Source organism: Pan troglodytes, chromosome 5 (assembly GCF_028858775.2).
Source record: "Pan troglodytes isolate AG18354 chromosome 5, NHGRI_mPanTro3-v2.0_pri, whole genome shotgun sequence".
In the NCBI taxonomy this organism is placed as follows: domain Eukaryota; kingdom Metazoa; phylum Chordata; class Mammalia; order Primates; family Hominidae; genus Pan; species Pan troglodytes.
This window is the reverse complement of record NC_072403.2, coordinates 101,785,061-101,798,751: the sequence shown is the minus strand read 5'-3', so window position 1 is coordinate 101,798,751 and position 13,691 is coordinate 101,785,061. Positions and strand designations below refer to the sequence as shown.

The window sequence follows — 13,691 nt, the reverse complement described above, 5'->3', positions numbered from 1 at the left end:
GCCCGGCCAACGGAACATTTCTTATATCCAGTGTTTTATTTATTAGTCTTCATCAATGCAATAAATACACTTTGGCTTTCTTGGAAGTATGATATCTAGTCTGGTCCTTTAATGAGGAAATAGGAAATGAAGACTTGGGGGAAAACACTGTTGGTATGAGCTTTTCTAAAAGGGGATGAGAAAAAAATGGACCTGGTTTAATGGAACTAGAAAATATATAGCCAAGTAAAGATCGGGACTCTCAGAACGTTCCTGGCTTTCTCTATTCTGATATGTCTGTTAGGTATCAAAGTTCTGTCTCATAAAAAATTATCCAGTTTTTTCCTTGCTTTCTCTTCACCTTGATTAAACTTGTGCTCCCAAATCCCCTCAGCTATAGCTTTGGAGACAGTTTCAGAAAGTTAGAATTACACGTTATGTGTTGATTATTTTCTTTTTTTTTTTCTTTTTGAAGCAGTCTCACTCTGTTGCCCAGGCTGGAGTGCAGTGGCACGATCTCACCTTACTGCAACCTCTTTCTCTTGGGTTCAAGTGATTCTCGTGCCTTAGCCTCCTGAGTAGCTGGGACTACAGATGCACATCACTACACCTGGCTAATTCTTTTTTTTTTTTTTTTTTCTGAGACAGGGTCTGACTTTGTCGCCCAGTCTGGAGTGCAGTGGCACAATCTTGGCTCATTGCAGCCTCTGCCTCCTGGTTCAAGTGATTCTCCCGCCATCACACTCCACTAATTTTTGTGTTGTGTTTTGTTTTGTTTTTTTTTTTTGAGACGGAGTCTCACTCTGTCACCTAGGCTGGAGTGCAGTGGCGTGGTCTTGGCTCACTGTAACCTCTGCCTCCCGGGTTAAGTGATTCTCCCACCTCAGCCCCGCAAGTAGCTGGGACTACAGGTGCGTGCCACCACACCTGGCTAATTTTTGTATTTTTAGTTGAGATGGGGTTTCACTATGTTGGCCAGGCTGATCTTGAACTCCTGACCTCGTGATCCGCCTACCTCGACCTCCCAAATTGCTGGGATTATAGGTGTAAGCCACTGCGCCTGGCCTAACTTTTGTATTTTTTTGGGTTTTCACCATGTTGTCCAGGCCAGTCTTGAACTCCTGGCCTCAAGTGATCTGCCTGCCTCGGCCTCCCAAAGTGCTGGGATTACAGGCGTGAGCCTGGCCTGGTTTTTGTACTTTTAGTGTAGATGGGGTTTCACCATGTTGGCCAGGCTGGTCTTGAATTCCTGACCTCGGGTGATCTGCCCGCCTTGGCCTCCCAAAGTGCTGGGATTACAGACATGAGCCACCACACCCAGAGATTATCTCCTTTAATGTTATATCAGAGTGTAACCTTATTTCTAAGTTTTACCTATGCTGACTTGACCAGCGCCTGCTGTGAATCATGTCTGCAATACACAGAAGTATCCTGGACTAGTAAAGAAGAAAAAAACAGTTCCTTTTTCTCTACATTTGCAGAACACTTCACTTCTAATACCAGATGTGTGACTTTTTACCTATATCTATCAATTCTCTGACGTCAGTTTGGTACCCTACAATTCAGTTCAACTCTGAGACTGTCTATCTGGGTTTAGTACAGACCCCACAGGTTAAAGATTCAGTCCCACAGAGTATCTCATCATTCCTCCCCTGCACACCCCCTCTCTAGACACCAATCTCAAGTCTAGGTTATCATATATGCCTCTGACCAAAAGGCTGTCAATCAGAGACTTCCTTGACTCACCTCTTCAGGTTTGATTATTTGCTAAAATAGCTCACAGAACTCAGGAAAACAGTTTCTTTACTAGATTACAAGTGTATTAGAAAAGGATACAACTCAGAAAGAGCCAGTTAGAAGAGATGCACAGGACAAGGTATGGGGGAGGGGGACAGTAAGCATCTATGCTCCCCGCCAGCTGCAGTACCCTCTCAGCACCTCCATTTGTTTACCACCCTGAAAGCTCTCAGAACCCCATTTATTTTTGTTGTCGTTGTTTGTTTTTTTTGAGATGGAGTTTCGCTGTTGTTGCTCAGGCTGGAGTGCAGTGGTGCAATCTTGGCTCACGGCAACCTCCGCCTCCCAGGTTCACGTGATTCTCCTGCCTCAGCCTCCTGAATAGCTGAGATTACAGGCATGTGCCACCATGCCTGGCTAATTTTGTATTTTTAGTAGAGACGGGGTTTCTCCATGTTGGTCAGGCTGGTCTCGAACTCCCAATCTCAGGTGATCTGCCCGCCTAGGCCTCCCAAAGTCCTGGGATTACAGGTGTGAGCCACCGTGCCCGGCCTGTTTTTCCTTTTTTTTTCTTTTTAATTGGATATTTCATTAGGAAGACATGATTTATTATATCTTTGACCATTGGAGATCATCTTAACCTTCATCCCCTCTCTCCTCTCTGGCAGTTGGGCTGAAAGTTTTAACTTTATTATCACTTGGTTGGTTCTCCTGGCAACCAACCAGTGCCCCCCACTCCTTAGGGACTTTCCCATTGTCACCTCATTAACATAAACTCAGGTGTGATTGAAAGGGGGTTGAATAACAAAAGAATAGCTCTTACTGCATCGGAAATTACAATTCCTGGAGCTCTGTCCTGGAACCAGATTGAAAACTAAACATATATCACAAATAAGCTCAAGTTTTTAACAAAATTTAAGTTTCATTCTTAAAAATGTGTATACACTTTTTCCCGTTGTGGTAGGAAAATGCATAAAATTGATCACCTTTACTATTTCTTTTCTTTTTTTCTTTGGAGATGGAATTTCGTTCTTGTTATCCAGGCTGGAATGCAATGGTGTGGTCTTGGCTCACTGCAACTTCCGCCTCCCAGGTTCAAGTGATTCTCCTGCCTCAGCCTCCGAAGTAGCTGGGATCACAGGCATGTGCCACCACACCTGGCTAATTTTGTATTTTTAGTAGAGGTGGGGATTTCACCATGTTGGCCAGGCTGGTCTCGAACTCCTGACCTTAGGTGATCCACCCGCCTCGGCCTCCCAGTGTTGGGATTGCAGGCGTGAGCCACTGCGCCCGGCCCAACTTTACTATTTCTAAGTGTGCAGTTTATTTGGATTGCATTTTAGCTTAATTTCTTGGTTACAGTTTTGCATCTGCTGCTAGTTTGTGCTGGGCGCGTGCCCCACATCAGTGCTGTCTGTCTTTTGATTGGTAAGAGCAATAGTGGGTGGGCCCAGTCACAGCCTTTATGAAGAATAGCAGATGGATTGTTGTGGTGGAGCATGCACTTTCTTTTCAAAGACATAGTCCATGTGTAAGGTACCGTATTTGGCCAGTCATGCGGCCATACAGCAGAATGAGGGACCAAAATAGTTGCTGTTACACATTTTAGTTAAAAACTGTATCTAGAAATGCCTTAAAGGTAACATCTTGTATTTGTTTTTAGACTTTTCTTCCTCTCCAAGAACTACTTTATTCTCACTGTATCCCTGTGAGGAGAATAATGTCCTAATAGTATAATACCTATTTTCCTTTTTCTTCTTTTAGTCCCAGAAGTGATATATTCAAATAACATTCAACAATACAGAATGGTAGGAAGCTAAAGGTCCTCTCCACCCTGAAATCATACCCTCCAAAGATAGCTGGTATTAATATTTTGGTATGTTTTCTCCCAAATGTCTTTTCTCACTCTTGCACACATCAGAGTATACACACAAGTACATTAATATGCACGCATTTTAAATATGGCTTTATTGGGATAGTTTATATAAAAGTGTACAATTCAGTGGTTTTTAGTATTTTCATCAATATATGCAGTCATCACTACAGTCAATTGTATTTATTTTTTGTTTATTTTTAGCCTGCGCTAAATTATTTTCAAAAATTTTAACTTTTAGGCATTTTCTTATAAAAACTTGCTACTCATACATAAACTAATATGAACTTAAAATTCATCATAGATTTGTTTCACTTTTTTTTTTTTTTTGAGACGGAGTTTCACTCTTGTTGCCCGGGCCGGAATGCAGTGGTGCAATCTTGGCTCACTGCAACCTCTGCCTCCCAGGTTCAAGTGATTCTCCTGCCTCAGCCTCCCGAGTAGCTAGGAGGCTAGTAGCTAATTTTGTCTTTTTAGTAGAGACGGGGTTTCTCCATGTTGGTAGGCTGGTCTCGAACTCCCAACCTCAGGTGATCCACCTGTCTCGGCCTCTTAAAGTGCTGGGATTACAGGCGTGAGCCACTGCGCCTGGCCTACTTCACTTTTTAACTTGACTTTCTTTTTTTTTTTTTTTTGAGACAGAGTCTCACTCTGTCGCCCAGGCTGGAGTGCAGTGGCACGATCTCGGCTCACTGCAAGCTCCGCCTCCCGGGTTCACACCATTCTCCTGCCTCAGCCTCCTGAGTAGCTGGGACTACAGGTGCCTGCCACCACGCCTGGCTAATTTTTTTTGTATTTTTAGTAGAGATGGGGTTTCACCGTGTTAGCCAGGATGGTCTCGATCTCCTGACCTCGTGATCCACTTGCCTCGGCCTCCCAAAGTTCTAGGATTACAGGCGTGAGCCACCGCGCCTGGCCGACTTTCTAATAAATCTTTAGCTTCTCTTCTTTTGGCTGCTGTGTAAGGAGATCCTCTTTTACTTGGATTGTTTAAGAGCATCATTCATTAATGAGCATCTCATACTTTCCCTTTATTGGCAGTAGGCCTTAGACCTGGTATTGATGCTGCCTTCTGTTTTGTCATTTTTAATTCAAACCCACCTCTGTAATAGCCATCACTGAAGGCAGATTTTGGTAGACTTTGAAAAACTTGTTTTACTTGAGGCTTCATATGCTTCATGGCTTGCAAAACATAATGGCCTACGAATCCCATGGCAGCAAATCAGTCCAACTGGTACTACTGTACTGGCCACAGCTCCAGCTGGGCTCCCCTGCCTCTACCAGGAACGTGAATCATCCCAGCCCAGGGGTTGCAGCCAACAACCACATACCTTTATCAGAGAGCAACACAGCCGCCAACCACAAGAACAGAACCCGCTACAGTCCATTTTTGAGCATTTGTACACAATTTTTTAAGATAGAATTTTTTTTTTTTTTTTTTTTTTTTTGAGATGGAGTCTTGCTCTGTCGCCAGGCTGGAGTGCAGTGGCGTGATCTTGGCTCACTGCAACCTCTGCCTCCTTCCCAGGTTCAAGCAATTCTCCTGCCTCAGCCTTCTGGGTAGCTGGGACTACAGGCGTGTGCCACCACGCCCAGCTAATTTTTGTATTTTTAGTAGAGACGGGGTTTCACCATGTTGGCCAGGATGGTCTCGATCTCTTGACCTTGTGATCCACCTCCCTTGGCCTCCCAGAGTGCTGGGATTACAGGCATGAGCCACCTCACCCGACCAGAAATTTTTGTGTTGTTGTTGAGATGGAGTTTCACTCTTGTTGCCCATGCTGGAGTGCAATGGTGCTGTCTTGGCTCACTGCAACCTTCGCCTCCCAGGTTCAAGCGATTCTTCTGCCTCAGCCTCCTGAGTAGCTGGGATTACAGGCTTGCGTAACCACGCCTGGCTAATTTTGTATTTTTAGTAGAGATGGGGTTTCTCCATGTTGGTCAGGCTGGTCTCGAACTCCCGACCTCAGGTGATCCACCCGCCTCAGCCTCCCAAAGTGCTGGGATTACAGGTGTGAGCCACTGCGCCCAGCCCGGAAATTTTTGTAAAATTAAAAACAAACATCTAATGCGTGCTAATTATTTTTTAATACTTAATTTAGAGCCATTTTAGGCTCACAGCAAAATTGAGAGGAAGGTACAGAGATTTCCCATATACACACTGTACCCACACATCCATAGCCTCACCATTATCAGCATCTCCCATCAGAGTAGTGCATTTGTTACCATTGATGAGCCTACTCAAATTCCACCTGATTACATTAAGGTTCATTAGGATTAGTGTTAATTCTTCTTTTAATGTTTGGTAGAATTCCCTAGTGTAATCATCTAGCTTTTCTCTAGTGCAGTCTGGGCTTTTCTTTGGTAGGAGGTTTTTGATTACTGACTAAATCTCCTTACTAGTTACTTATTGGTCTGTACATATTTTCCATTTCTTTATAATGTTCAGAGTGTTTTTTTTTTTTTTTTTTTTTTTTTTTTTTGAGACAGAGTTTTGCTCTTGTCGCCCAGGCTGGAGTGCAATGGCGCGATCTTGGCTCACTATAACCTCCGTGTCTCGGGCTCAAGTGATTCTCCTGCCTCAGCCTCCTGAGTAGCTGGGATTACAGGCATGCACCACCACACCTGGCTAATTTTGTGTTTTTAGTAGAGACGGAGTTTCACCATGTTGGCCAGGCTGATCTTGAACTCCTTACCTAAAGTGATCTGCCCACCTCAGCCTCCCAAAGTGCTGGGATTTCAGGTGTGAGCCACTGTGCCTGGCCATGTTCAAAGTTTTAATAATATTTTTTATTTCCATGGCATTGGCTGTATAATATGATGTCCCCCCCCACCTTTTTTGTTTGTTTGTTTTGAGACGGAATCTCACTGTGTCGCCCAGGCCTGAGAGCAGTGGTGCGATCTCGGCTCACTGCAACCTCCGCTTCCCGGGTTCAAGCGATTCTCCCGCCTCGACGTCCCGAATAGCTGGGATTACAGGCATGCGCCACCACCATGCCTGGCTAATTTTGTATTTTTAGTAGAGATGGGGTTTCACCATATTGGTCCAGCTGTCTAGAACTCCTGACCTCAGGTGATCTGCCCGCCTCAGCCTCCGAAAGTGCTGGGATTACGGGTGTGAGCCACCACACCCAGCCCTGTCTTTTATTTCTGATTTTAGTTTATTTGAATCTTTTTTTTCTTAATCTAGCGAAGGGTTTGCAGTTCATTTACTTATTTTGAGACAAGGTCTTGCTCTGTCATCCAGGCTGGAATGCAGTGGCACGTTCATAGTTCATTGTAACCTTGAACCTGGCAAATGATCTTCCAGCTTCAGGCTCCTGAATAGGCTTCAGGCTCCACCATACCCCGCTAATTTTTTTTTTTTCTGTAGGAACAAGGTCTCACTATGTTGCCCAGGCTTGTCCTCTTCATTCATTAAGGTGTAACTTAAGCATCTCTTCTTGATTCTCCCCAGATTCAGTTGACTTGTGTGTGTATGTCTCTTAGCGTTTCTAAAAGTGGCTGTCTTCCTTACTAGACAGCAAACTCCTCAAGAAGAGTATCTATTTGGTGTTGAATCCCAGTTATTAAACTACAGTATCTGGCTCATAGAACTGAATAAATGTTTGTTGGAAATGGGTGCCTTTTCCGTTGTAAACACTTACATTAAGTACCCCCCGATTTTGTAGGTAATTACTTTAGATTTTTGTATCCTCTTAGTCAGAATTATCTCATGCCATTGTCCTGGTTCCTGAAATTGAACAGGATACAATTTTATGACTAAGTAGATTCAGCATTCATTCCCCTATGTTCTCAGACCCTTGGGAGTTCTGTTTTGTGGTTTGGTCAGAGTAGAGAATTGTGTTCTATGATATTCCCACCAATCAATGAAAATATAGATACTCCTTTTTGAAAATAGCTTAAGTTGAAAATGCATTTAATACTCTGATAAACCTATTACAAAGCAGAAAAATTAAGTCCAACCATTGTTAAGTTGGGGATGTCTGTATTCTTTGTGTTTGAAGGTTTGCCCTGAGATATTTCAAGGACACATCCCCAGTCTTTCAAAGACTTTTCCTAGAGAGTTCAGATGCTAATCCAGTACGCTATGGACGTAGGAGGATGAAGCTCCGGGACCTAATGGAAGCAGCCTTCAAGTTTCTGCAGCAGGAGCAGTCTGTGTTCCGGGAGCTCTGGGACTGGAGTGTGTGTGTCCCTCTCCTCAGAAGCCATGACACCTTGGTTCGCTGGTGCGTAGCTGTTAGACTTTTTTGCACTTCTAGTGTGGGGATGGTACAGGGCATGTGTGGAGTTGTGTGTGTCAGGAGGGAAAGGAAACCATTTAAAATTTGTTATTTTTGTTCTTGTGGCTTTTGGGGTTTTACTTCCTTTCTTTAATCATGTGTCATTGCAGAGGAAAATGAGATGATATGAATGGAGTTTCACCTTTTTCATGTTCCATCAAGTAAATCCATTGTGCCTGATTTGTATTTTCTGTTCTTAAATGTGTTGTAATAATTGAGATTTCCTTTTCTAGCGTTCAGTTGGCTAGTGGATTTTATTTATTCTTTATTATCAACTGCAGATAAACTGAATTTACATACTTTCTTTTTCCCTAGGTATACAGCCAATTGTCTTGCTTTGGTTACCTGTATGAATGAAGAGCACAAGTTATCATTTCTTAAGAAGATGTTTAATAGTGATGAATTGATCCATTTCAGGTTGAGGTAAGCAGGAGCCTTCGTGGAGGTCTTGCTATAGCATTTCTTTTTTTTTTTCTTTCTTTTCTGGGGGTGACAGGCCAGAGGTGACTGCAGGTCTTGCGATAGCATTTCTGAGTGGTAAGGTAATTGACGAGACTCTCCTTTCTCTCAGGTTATTAGAAGAGGCCCAGTTGCAGGACTTGGAGAAGGCCTTGGTTTTGGCCAATCCAGAAGTCTCCCTTTGGCATAAGCAGAAGGAGCTGCAGTACTTACAGGGACATCTTGTTTCGTCTGACCTCTCCCCTAGGGTGACAGCTGTTTGTGGTGTGGTGCTGCCTGGGCAGCTGCCAGCCCCTGGAGAGCTGGTATGTTGGTATCAGTAGGGGGTGTGTCCCCTTCCCCCTACTAAACACTGAGTGTGCTCTGTCTTTGGCTGGGTTCTATGTACCAGGTGTGAGCTAAATTTAGTTTGTTAAATTGCTGCTTCATTTTTGGAAGTTAAAAAGAAATTCATCTTGGGCTTTTCCCCTGATATTCCCACTGTTCTTGTTTTTATTTTTTGTTAATTTTTTAAATTGTAGAGACGGGGTCTCACTATGTTGTCTGTGCTGATCTGGAACTCCTGGACTCAAGGGATCATGCCACCTCAGTCTCCCAAAGTGTTGGGATTACAGGCGTGAGCCACTGCACCCAGCCTGTCCCTGTTTAATATGAAATTAGAAACTAATGGTTCCTGTGTGATGCCTTTAACGTGCACGGAGCTGTTCCGTATATCTTCTTGTTTGCTTGCTGCAAAAACTTTCTGAAGTTCTGTAGCACATGTTACGATCCTATGTTGATGTAATTCAAAGGCAGAATTACTTGCTGGAGACCCTTGGACTGCTCTGTGGCAAAGACAGGCCTAGGTCTAGAGATGACTCCCAGCAGCCTCTTCTTTCAGAACTATCTCATTGTAGAGAGTCCAGTATCTAGTGAACTTCCTCTCTCCCAAATGCAACAAGCTTCTTTCCACGAACGGCTTGAGACCATACTTGAACAGGCTTGCAGATCATAAGTCTGGCACTATTGGGAGCCAGTCTCTTTTTCCATAGCAGTCTTCAGTCAGTTGTCACTTTGTCTGATGGTCAGGCTGTAGTGCAAGTGCAGTGGCAGAACCTCGGCTCACTGCAACCTCCCCCCTCCCAAGTTCAAGTGATTCTTCTGCCTCAGCCTCCTGAGTAGCTGGGATTACAGGTGCCTGCCACCATGCCTGGCTAATTTTTTGTATTTTTAGTAGAGACGGAATTTCACTATGTTGGCCAGCCTGGTCTCGAATGCCTGACCTCGTGACCGCCTGCCTCAGCATGAGCTACTACACCCAGGCCACCCACTTTTCTTCTTGGAATAAGTTCTGGGTCATTTCTTGAACCCATCAGTTGGGTTCTGGTCAGTAGCAGTAAAAAAAAAAAAAAAAAATTAAAATGTAATATACATATAGGAAAATGCACATTGTCATAAGTGTAGTCAGTGATTATTCATAAACTTCATATAAATAACACCAAACACCCAGTACTTCCAAAGCTCTTTGTGTTTTTTTCTAGTTGTGAAGACCCGTCCCCTTCCCTCCTCCCTCTTTACCCCCCACGTATCCTGTAACCAGTATCCCAACCTAGATTATGTTTAGGGCATTAGGATTTTAACATAGGGAAGGATTCTGGTTAGAATGGACCTGCTGTTGTTTAGCAGTGGGGACCCTGGGGCTGAAGCGCAGGGTAGAGTTGCGGTGCAGCCTGCCTGCTAAATTTATGAGAGGACAACCCTGAGGAAAGTTCAAGAGCTTCCAGCTCTGAATTTCTCATTTAATCCTCACGTATTTTTAGGGAACCAGCCATATTTGAGAACTTACTACCCCTTAAAAGTTATAAATCATTCCCCTTTTCCCCCATGTATATTGGATGCATTGTTATTATTAAACACATTTAAGGCCAGGTGCAGTGGCTCACGCTTGTAATCCCAGCACTTTGGGAGGCCGAGGCGGGCAGATCACGAGGTCAGGAGATCGAGACCATCCTGGCTAACATGGTGAAACCCCGTCTCTACTAAAAATACAAAAAAATTAGCCAGGCTTGGTGGCGGGCACCTGTAGTCCCAGCTACTCGGGAGGCTGAGGCAGGAGAATGGCTTGAACCCAGGAGGCGGAGCTTTCAGTGAGCCGAGATCGTGCCACTGCACTCCAGAGTGAGACTCTGTCTCAAAAAAAAAAAAAAAAAATTAAAAGTTTTGATACAACATTTACCATGTTAACATTTTTTACTTTACACGTTAGTTCACATTTTTTGTAGAGACAGAGTCTCACTATGTTGCCCAGCCTAGTCTTGAACTCCTAACCTCAAGCCATCCTCCCTCCTCAGCCTCCCAAAGTGCTGGGATTACAGGTGTAAGCCACCACATCTGACTGAGAATGTTTTCGTCTTACAAAGCTGAAATTCTTTCTCATTAAACTTACTGGGTGTGTTTTAATATTCTTTTTTACTTTTTGTTACAGAAAATGTCGCATATATTCCAAAGTAGAAAGAATGGTATAGTGAATACCCATGGACCTGATAGACCTGGGTATTCAATAATTATCAATTACATTTCATTTATATTTCTGCATGACTACCTCACATTATATTACTTAGAAGCAAATACCAGGCATCATAGTATTTTATATGAAAATATTTCAGTATATATCTCTAAAGGAGGCAAACTTTAAAAATCCCTGCTATTGTTATTATACCTAAAAAAAAATTACAACATAAGATATCCTCTCAGTGTCCATATTTCTCTGATTGTCTTCTAAATGTATTGTGTATATTTGTGATCTTAGATGGGAAATCCTAGAATATGGGGAAAGGAATAAAAGAAAAATCCAACAGTAATAGATGAGGTTTGCTCTTCCCCACCTTTGTGCATCAGCTTTTTTGGCTACTTAAACTTTGGAAGATTTTCTTACATTTGCCAACAAATTCTGATTCCCTACTTCCCATGGAATACCCCCACCATCCCTCACCCCCAATAAAAATGGAAAGAAAAAAAAATCAGATCCTTGCTTTATTTTTATTTTTATTTATTTATTTATTTTGGGGCGGAGTTTCACTCTTGTTGCCCAGCTGGAGTGCAGTGGCACGATCTTGGCCGACTGCAACCTCCGCCTTCTGGGTTCAAGTGATTCTTCAGCCTTAGCTTCCCGAGTAGCTGGGATTACAGACATATGCCACCATGTCCAGCTAATGTTTTTGTAATTTCAGTAGAGATGGTGTTTCACCACGTTGGCCAGGCTGGTCTCGAACTCCTGACTTCAGGTGATCCACCTGCCTTGGCTTCACAAAGTGCTGGTATTACAGGCTTGAGCCACCACACCTGGCCCTTTGCTTTATTTTTAAAAATTTATTTATTTTTTTAGAGTTGGGGTCTCTGTGTCACCCAGGCTGGAGTGCAGTGGTGTGATCATGGCTTACTATCCTTGAACTCCTGGGATGAAATGATACTGCCACCTCAGCACTTGCAGTAGCTGAGACTATGGGCATGGGCCACAATGCCCATGAGATCTTTAGATGACATACCTGTTGTTATTATAGTTTTGGTACTACTAATTTACTTACAGAGGTTTGTGTAAGGTTAGTAGAAGGCTTACTGTGGAAATTAACTTCGGTTCCTTGGGGTAAGAACTCTTCTTGACATGGCTTTTGTCTTGCCTCTTTAGGGTGGTAATAGGAGTTCTTCACGTGAACAGGAGCTGGCCCTTAGGTCTTATGTGCTGGTTGAGTCTGTCTGCAAAAATCTTCAGACCCTGGCTATGGCGGTTGCTTCTCAGAATGCTGTGTTGTTGGAAGGACCAATAGGATGTGGCAAAACTTCCTTAGTGGAATATTTAGCTGCAGTGACAGGTAGAACAAAGCCTCCTCAGCTTCTCAAAGTCCAGCTTGGAGATCAGACAGACAGTAAGGTAATAAGGAAATGTTAAGTTTTGGTGGCTTGTCATGCTTGTAAATATTTGCATTAAAATATTGCTTTTGCTAAGGGAATATAAGAATAGTTATTGGTCTTGCTTATAACTGTTGGGGCCAACCTATGTAAACCTCAAGTGCCTACTTACTTACACCTACCTATAGAAGATTAACAGTTAATCAAAGGATGTAGCATTGCCACTACAGGTATGGTTTTTCAGTAATTACTTTATCTTCTTTCTGCAGATGCTTTTGGGGATGTATCGCTGCACAGATGTTCCTGGAGAGTTTGTGTGGCAGCCTGGCACCCTGACACAGGCAGCCACAATGGGCCACTGGATCCTTCTGGAGGATATTGACTATGCCCCCTTAGACGTGGTATGTCATCTCAGGAAATTCATTGTCCCTTAATATATTTTCCTGTCTTGGAAAAGCATTTTGTTAATAGTGATTCTGGTGATGATTTAAACAAAAATGTATTTGATTAGACGTACTATGTTGCAGGTACTTCATGGTTACTTACCTGATCTGATTTGCGGTCCTGAATTACTTGACTGGTTTCTTGTTTGATAGAGATTTTCTATAAAATTTTGGTTGTGCTGTTTCCTGTAGTAGTTGAATATGTGACCAGTTTCATAGTAGTATTTTCCTCCCTTAATTGAATATGAGATCAACATTTTCCAAGAACAGGTCTGGTTTGGAACATCTCAGCCATGTTACATGTACATTGAGAACTTTGAGATCCTGCTTCTTAGTGGTGGCAGCTACAGAGGAGTGGGCTGAGGACAGGTGAAGGAGGAGATGATGTAATAAGAATGTGCTTGCCTTTGTTTAGTTAAGAAAAATATGCTGGATTTGTATTTTGGTTTGTAAAAAGACCACTTCTATATGTAAGAAATTAACCATTGAGACAATCCATGTTGCCTTTGTATTCTGAAAAGTGACAAAAAATGTATTGCAGGATGAAATATTCTTCCTTTGGACAGAGTTTTCCCGAGATTGGTTTTAATTTTCTTTTTCTTTTTTTTTTGTGAGACAGAGTCTTGCTCTGTTGACCCGGCTGGAGTGCAGTAGCACGATCTCGGCTCACTGCAGCCTCCGTCTCCCGGGCTCCAGCAATTCTCCTGCCTCAGCCTCCTGAATAGCTGGGATTACAGGCATGTGCCACCATGGCCAGCTAATTTTTGTATTTTTAGTAGAGACGGGGTTTCACCATGTTGGCCAGGCTGGTCACGAACTCCTGACCTCGTGATCCGCCTGCCTCAGCCTCCCAAAGTGCTGGGATTACAGGTGTGAGCCACCGCGCCTGGCCGGTTTTAATTTTCTAAGGTGAACCTGCTCAAATTAACTGTATATGGACTTTTCTGTCTTGGATATGAGAGAATGAGAGAGAGAGAGTGTGTGTGTGTCTGTGTGCATGCCTGAGTGTGTGTGTGTGTGTGTGTGTGT

General features: G+C 43.2%; 2 protein-coding genes across 9 annotated transcripts in view; one reads left to right on the top strand and one right to left on the bottom strand.

Moving 5' to 3' along the window:
• MDN1 (midasin AAA ATPase 1) overlaps positions 1–13,691 on the top strand; it is a 188,657-nt gene that overhangs the window by 27,114 nt on the left and 147,852 nt on the right. For 6 of the 8 annotated variants that reach the window (XR_001718579.4, XR_010157740.1, XM_054686835.2 and 3 more), the window contains 5 exons: positions 7,597–7,821; positions 8,191–8,298; positions 8,447–8,639; positions 11,999–12,241; positions 12,489–12,620. Coding sequence is in view for 4 of the 8 variants with exons in the window: in XM_054686835.2 (XP_054542810.1) it covers positions 7,597–7,821; positions 8,191–8,298; positions 8,447–8,639; positions 11,999–12,241; positions 12,489–12,620 (901 nt within the window). In the remaining 4 variants the exon portion in view is untranslated. Of the gene's footprint in view, positions 1–7,596; positions 7,822–8,190; positions 8,299–8,446; positions 8,640–11,998; positions 12,242–12,488; positions 12,621–13,691 lie in introns of those variants that run through there. The other 2 variants (XM_063812548.1, XM_063812550.1) reach the window with 2 other exon arrangements.
• LOC104006921 (mitochondrial import inner membrane translocase subunit TIM14-like) lies at positions 1,354–4,854 on the bottom strand. The gene is given in 2 exon segments (XM_063812723.1): positions 1,354–1,415; positions 4,511–4,854. Coding segments are annotated over 2 exon segments (354 nt in total). The 5' UTR covers positions 4,803–4,854.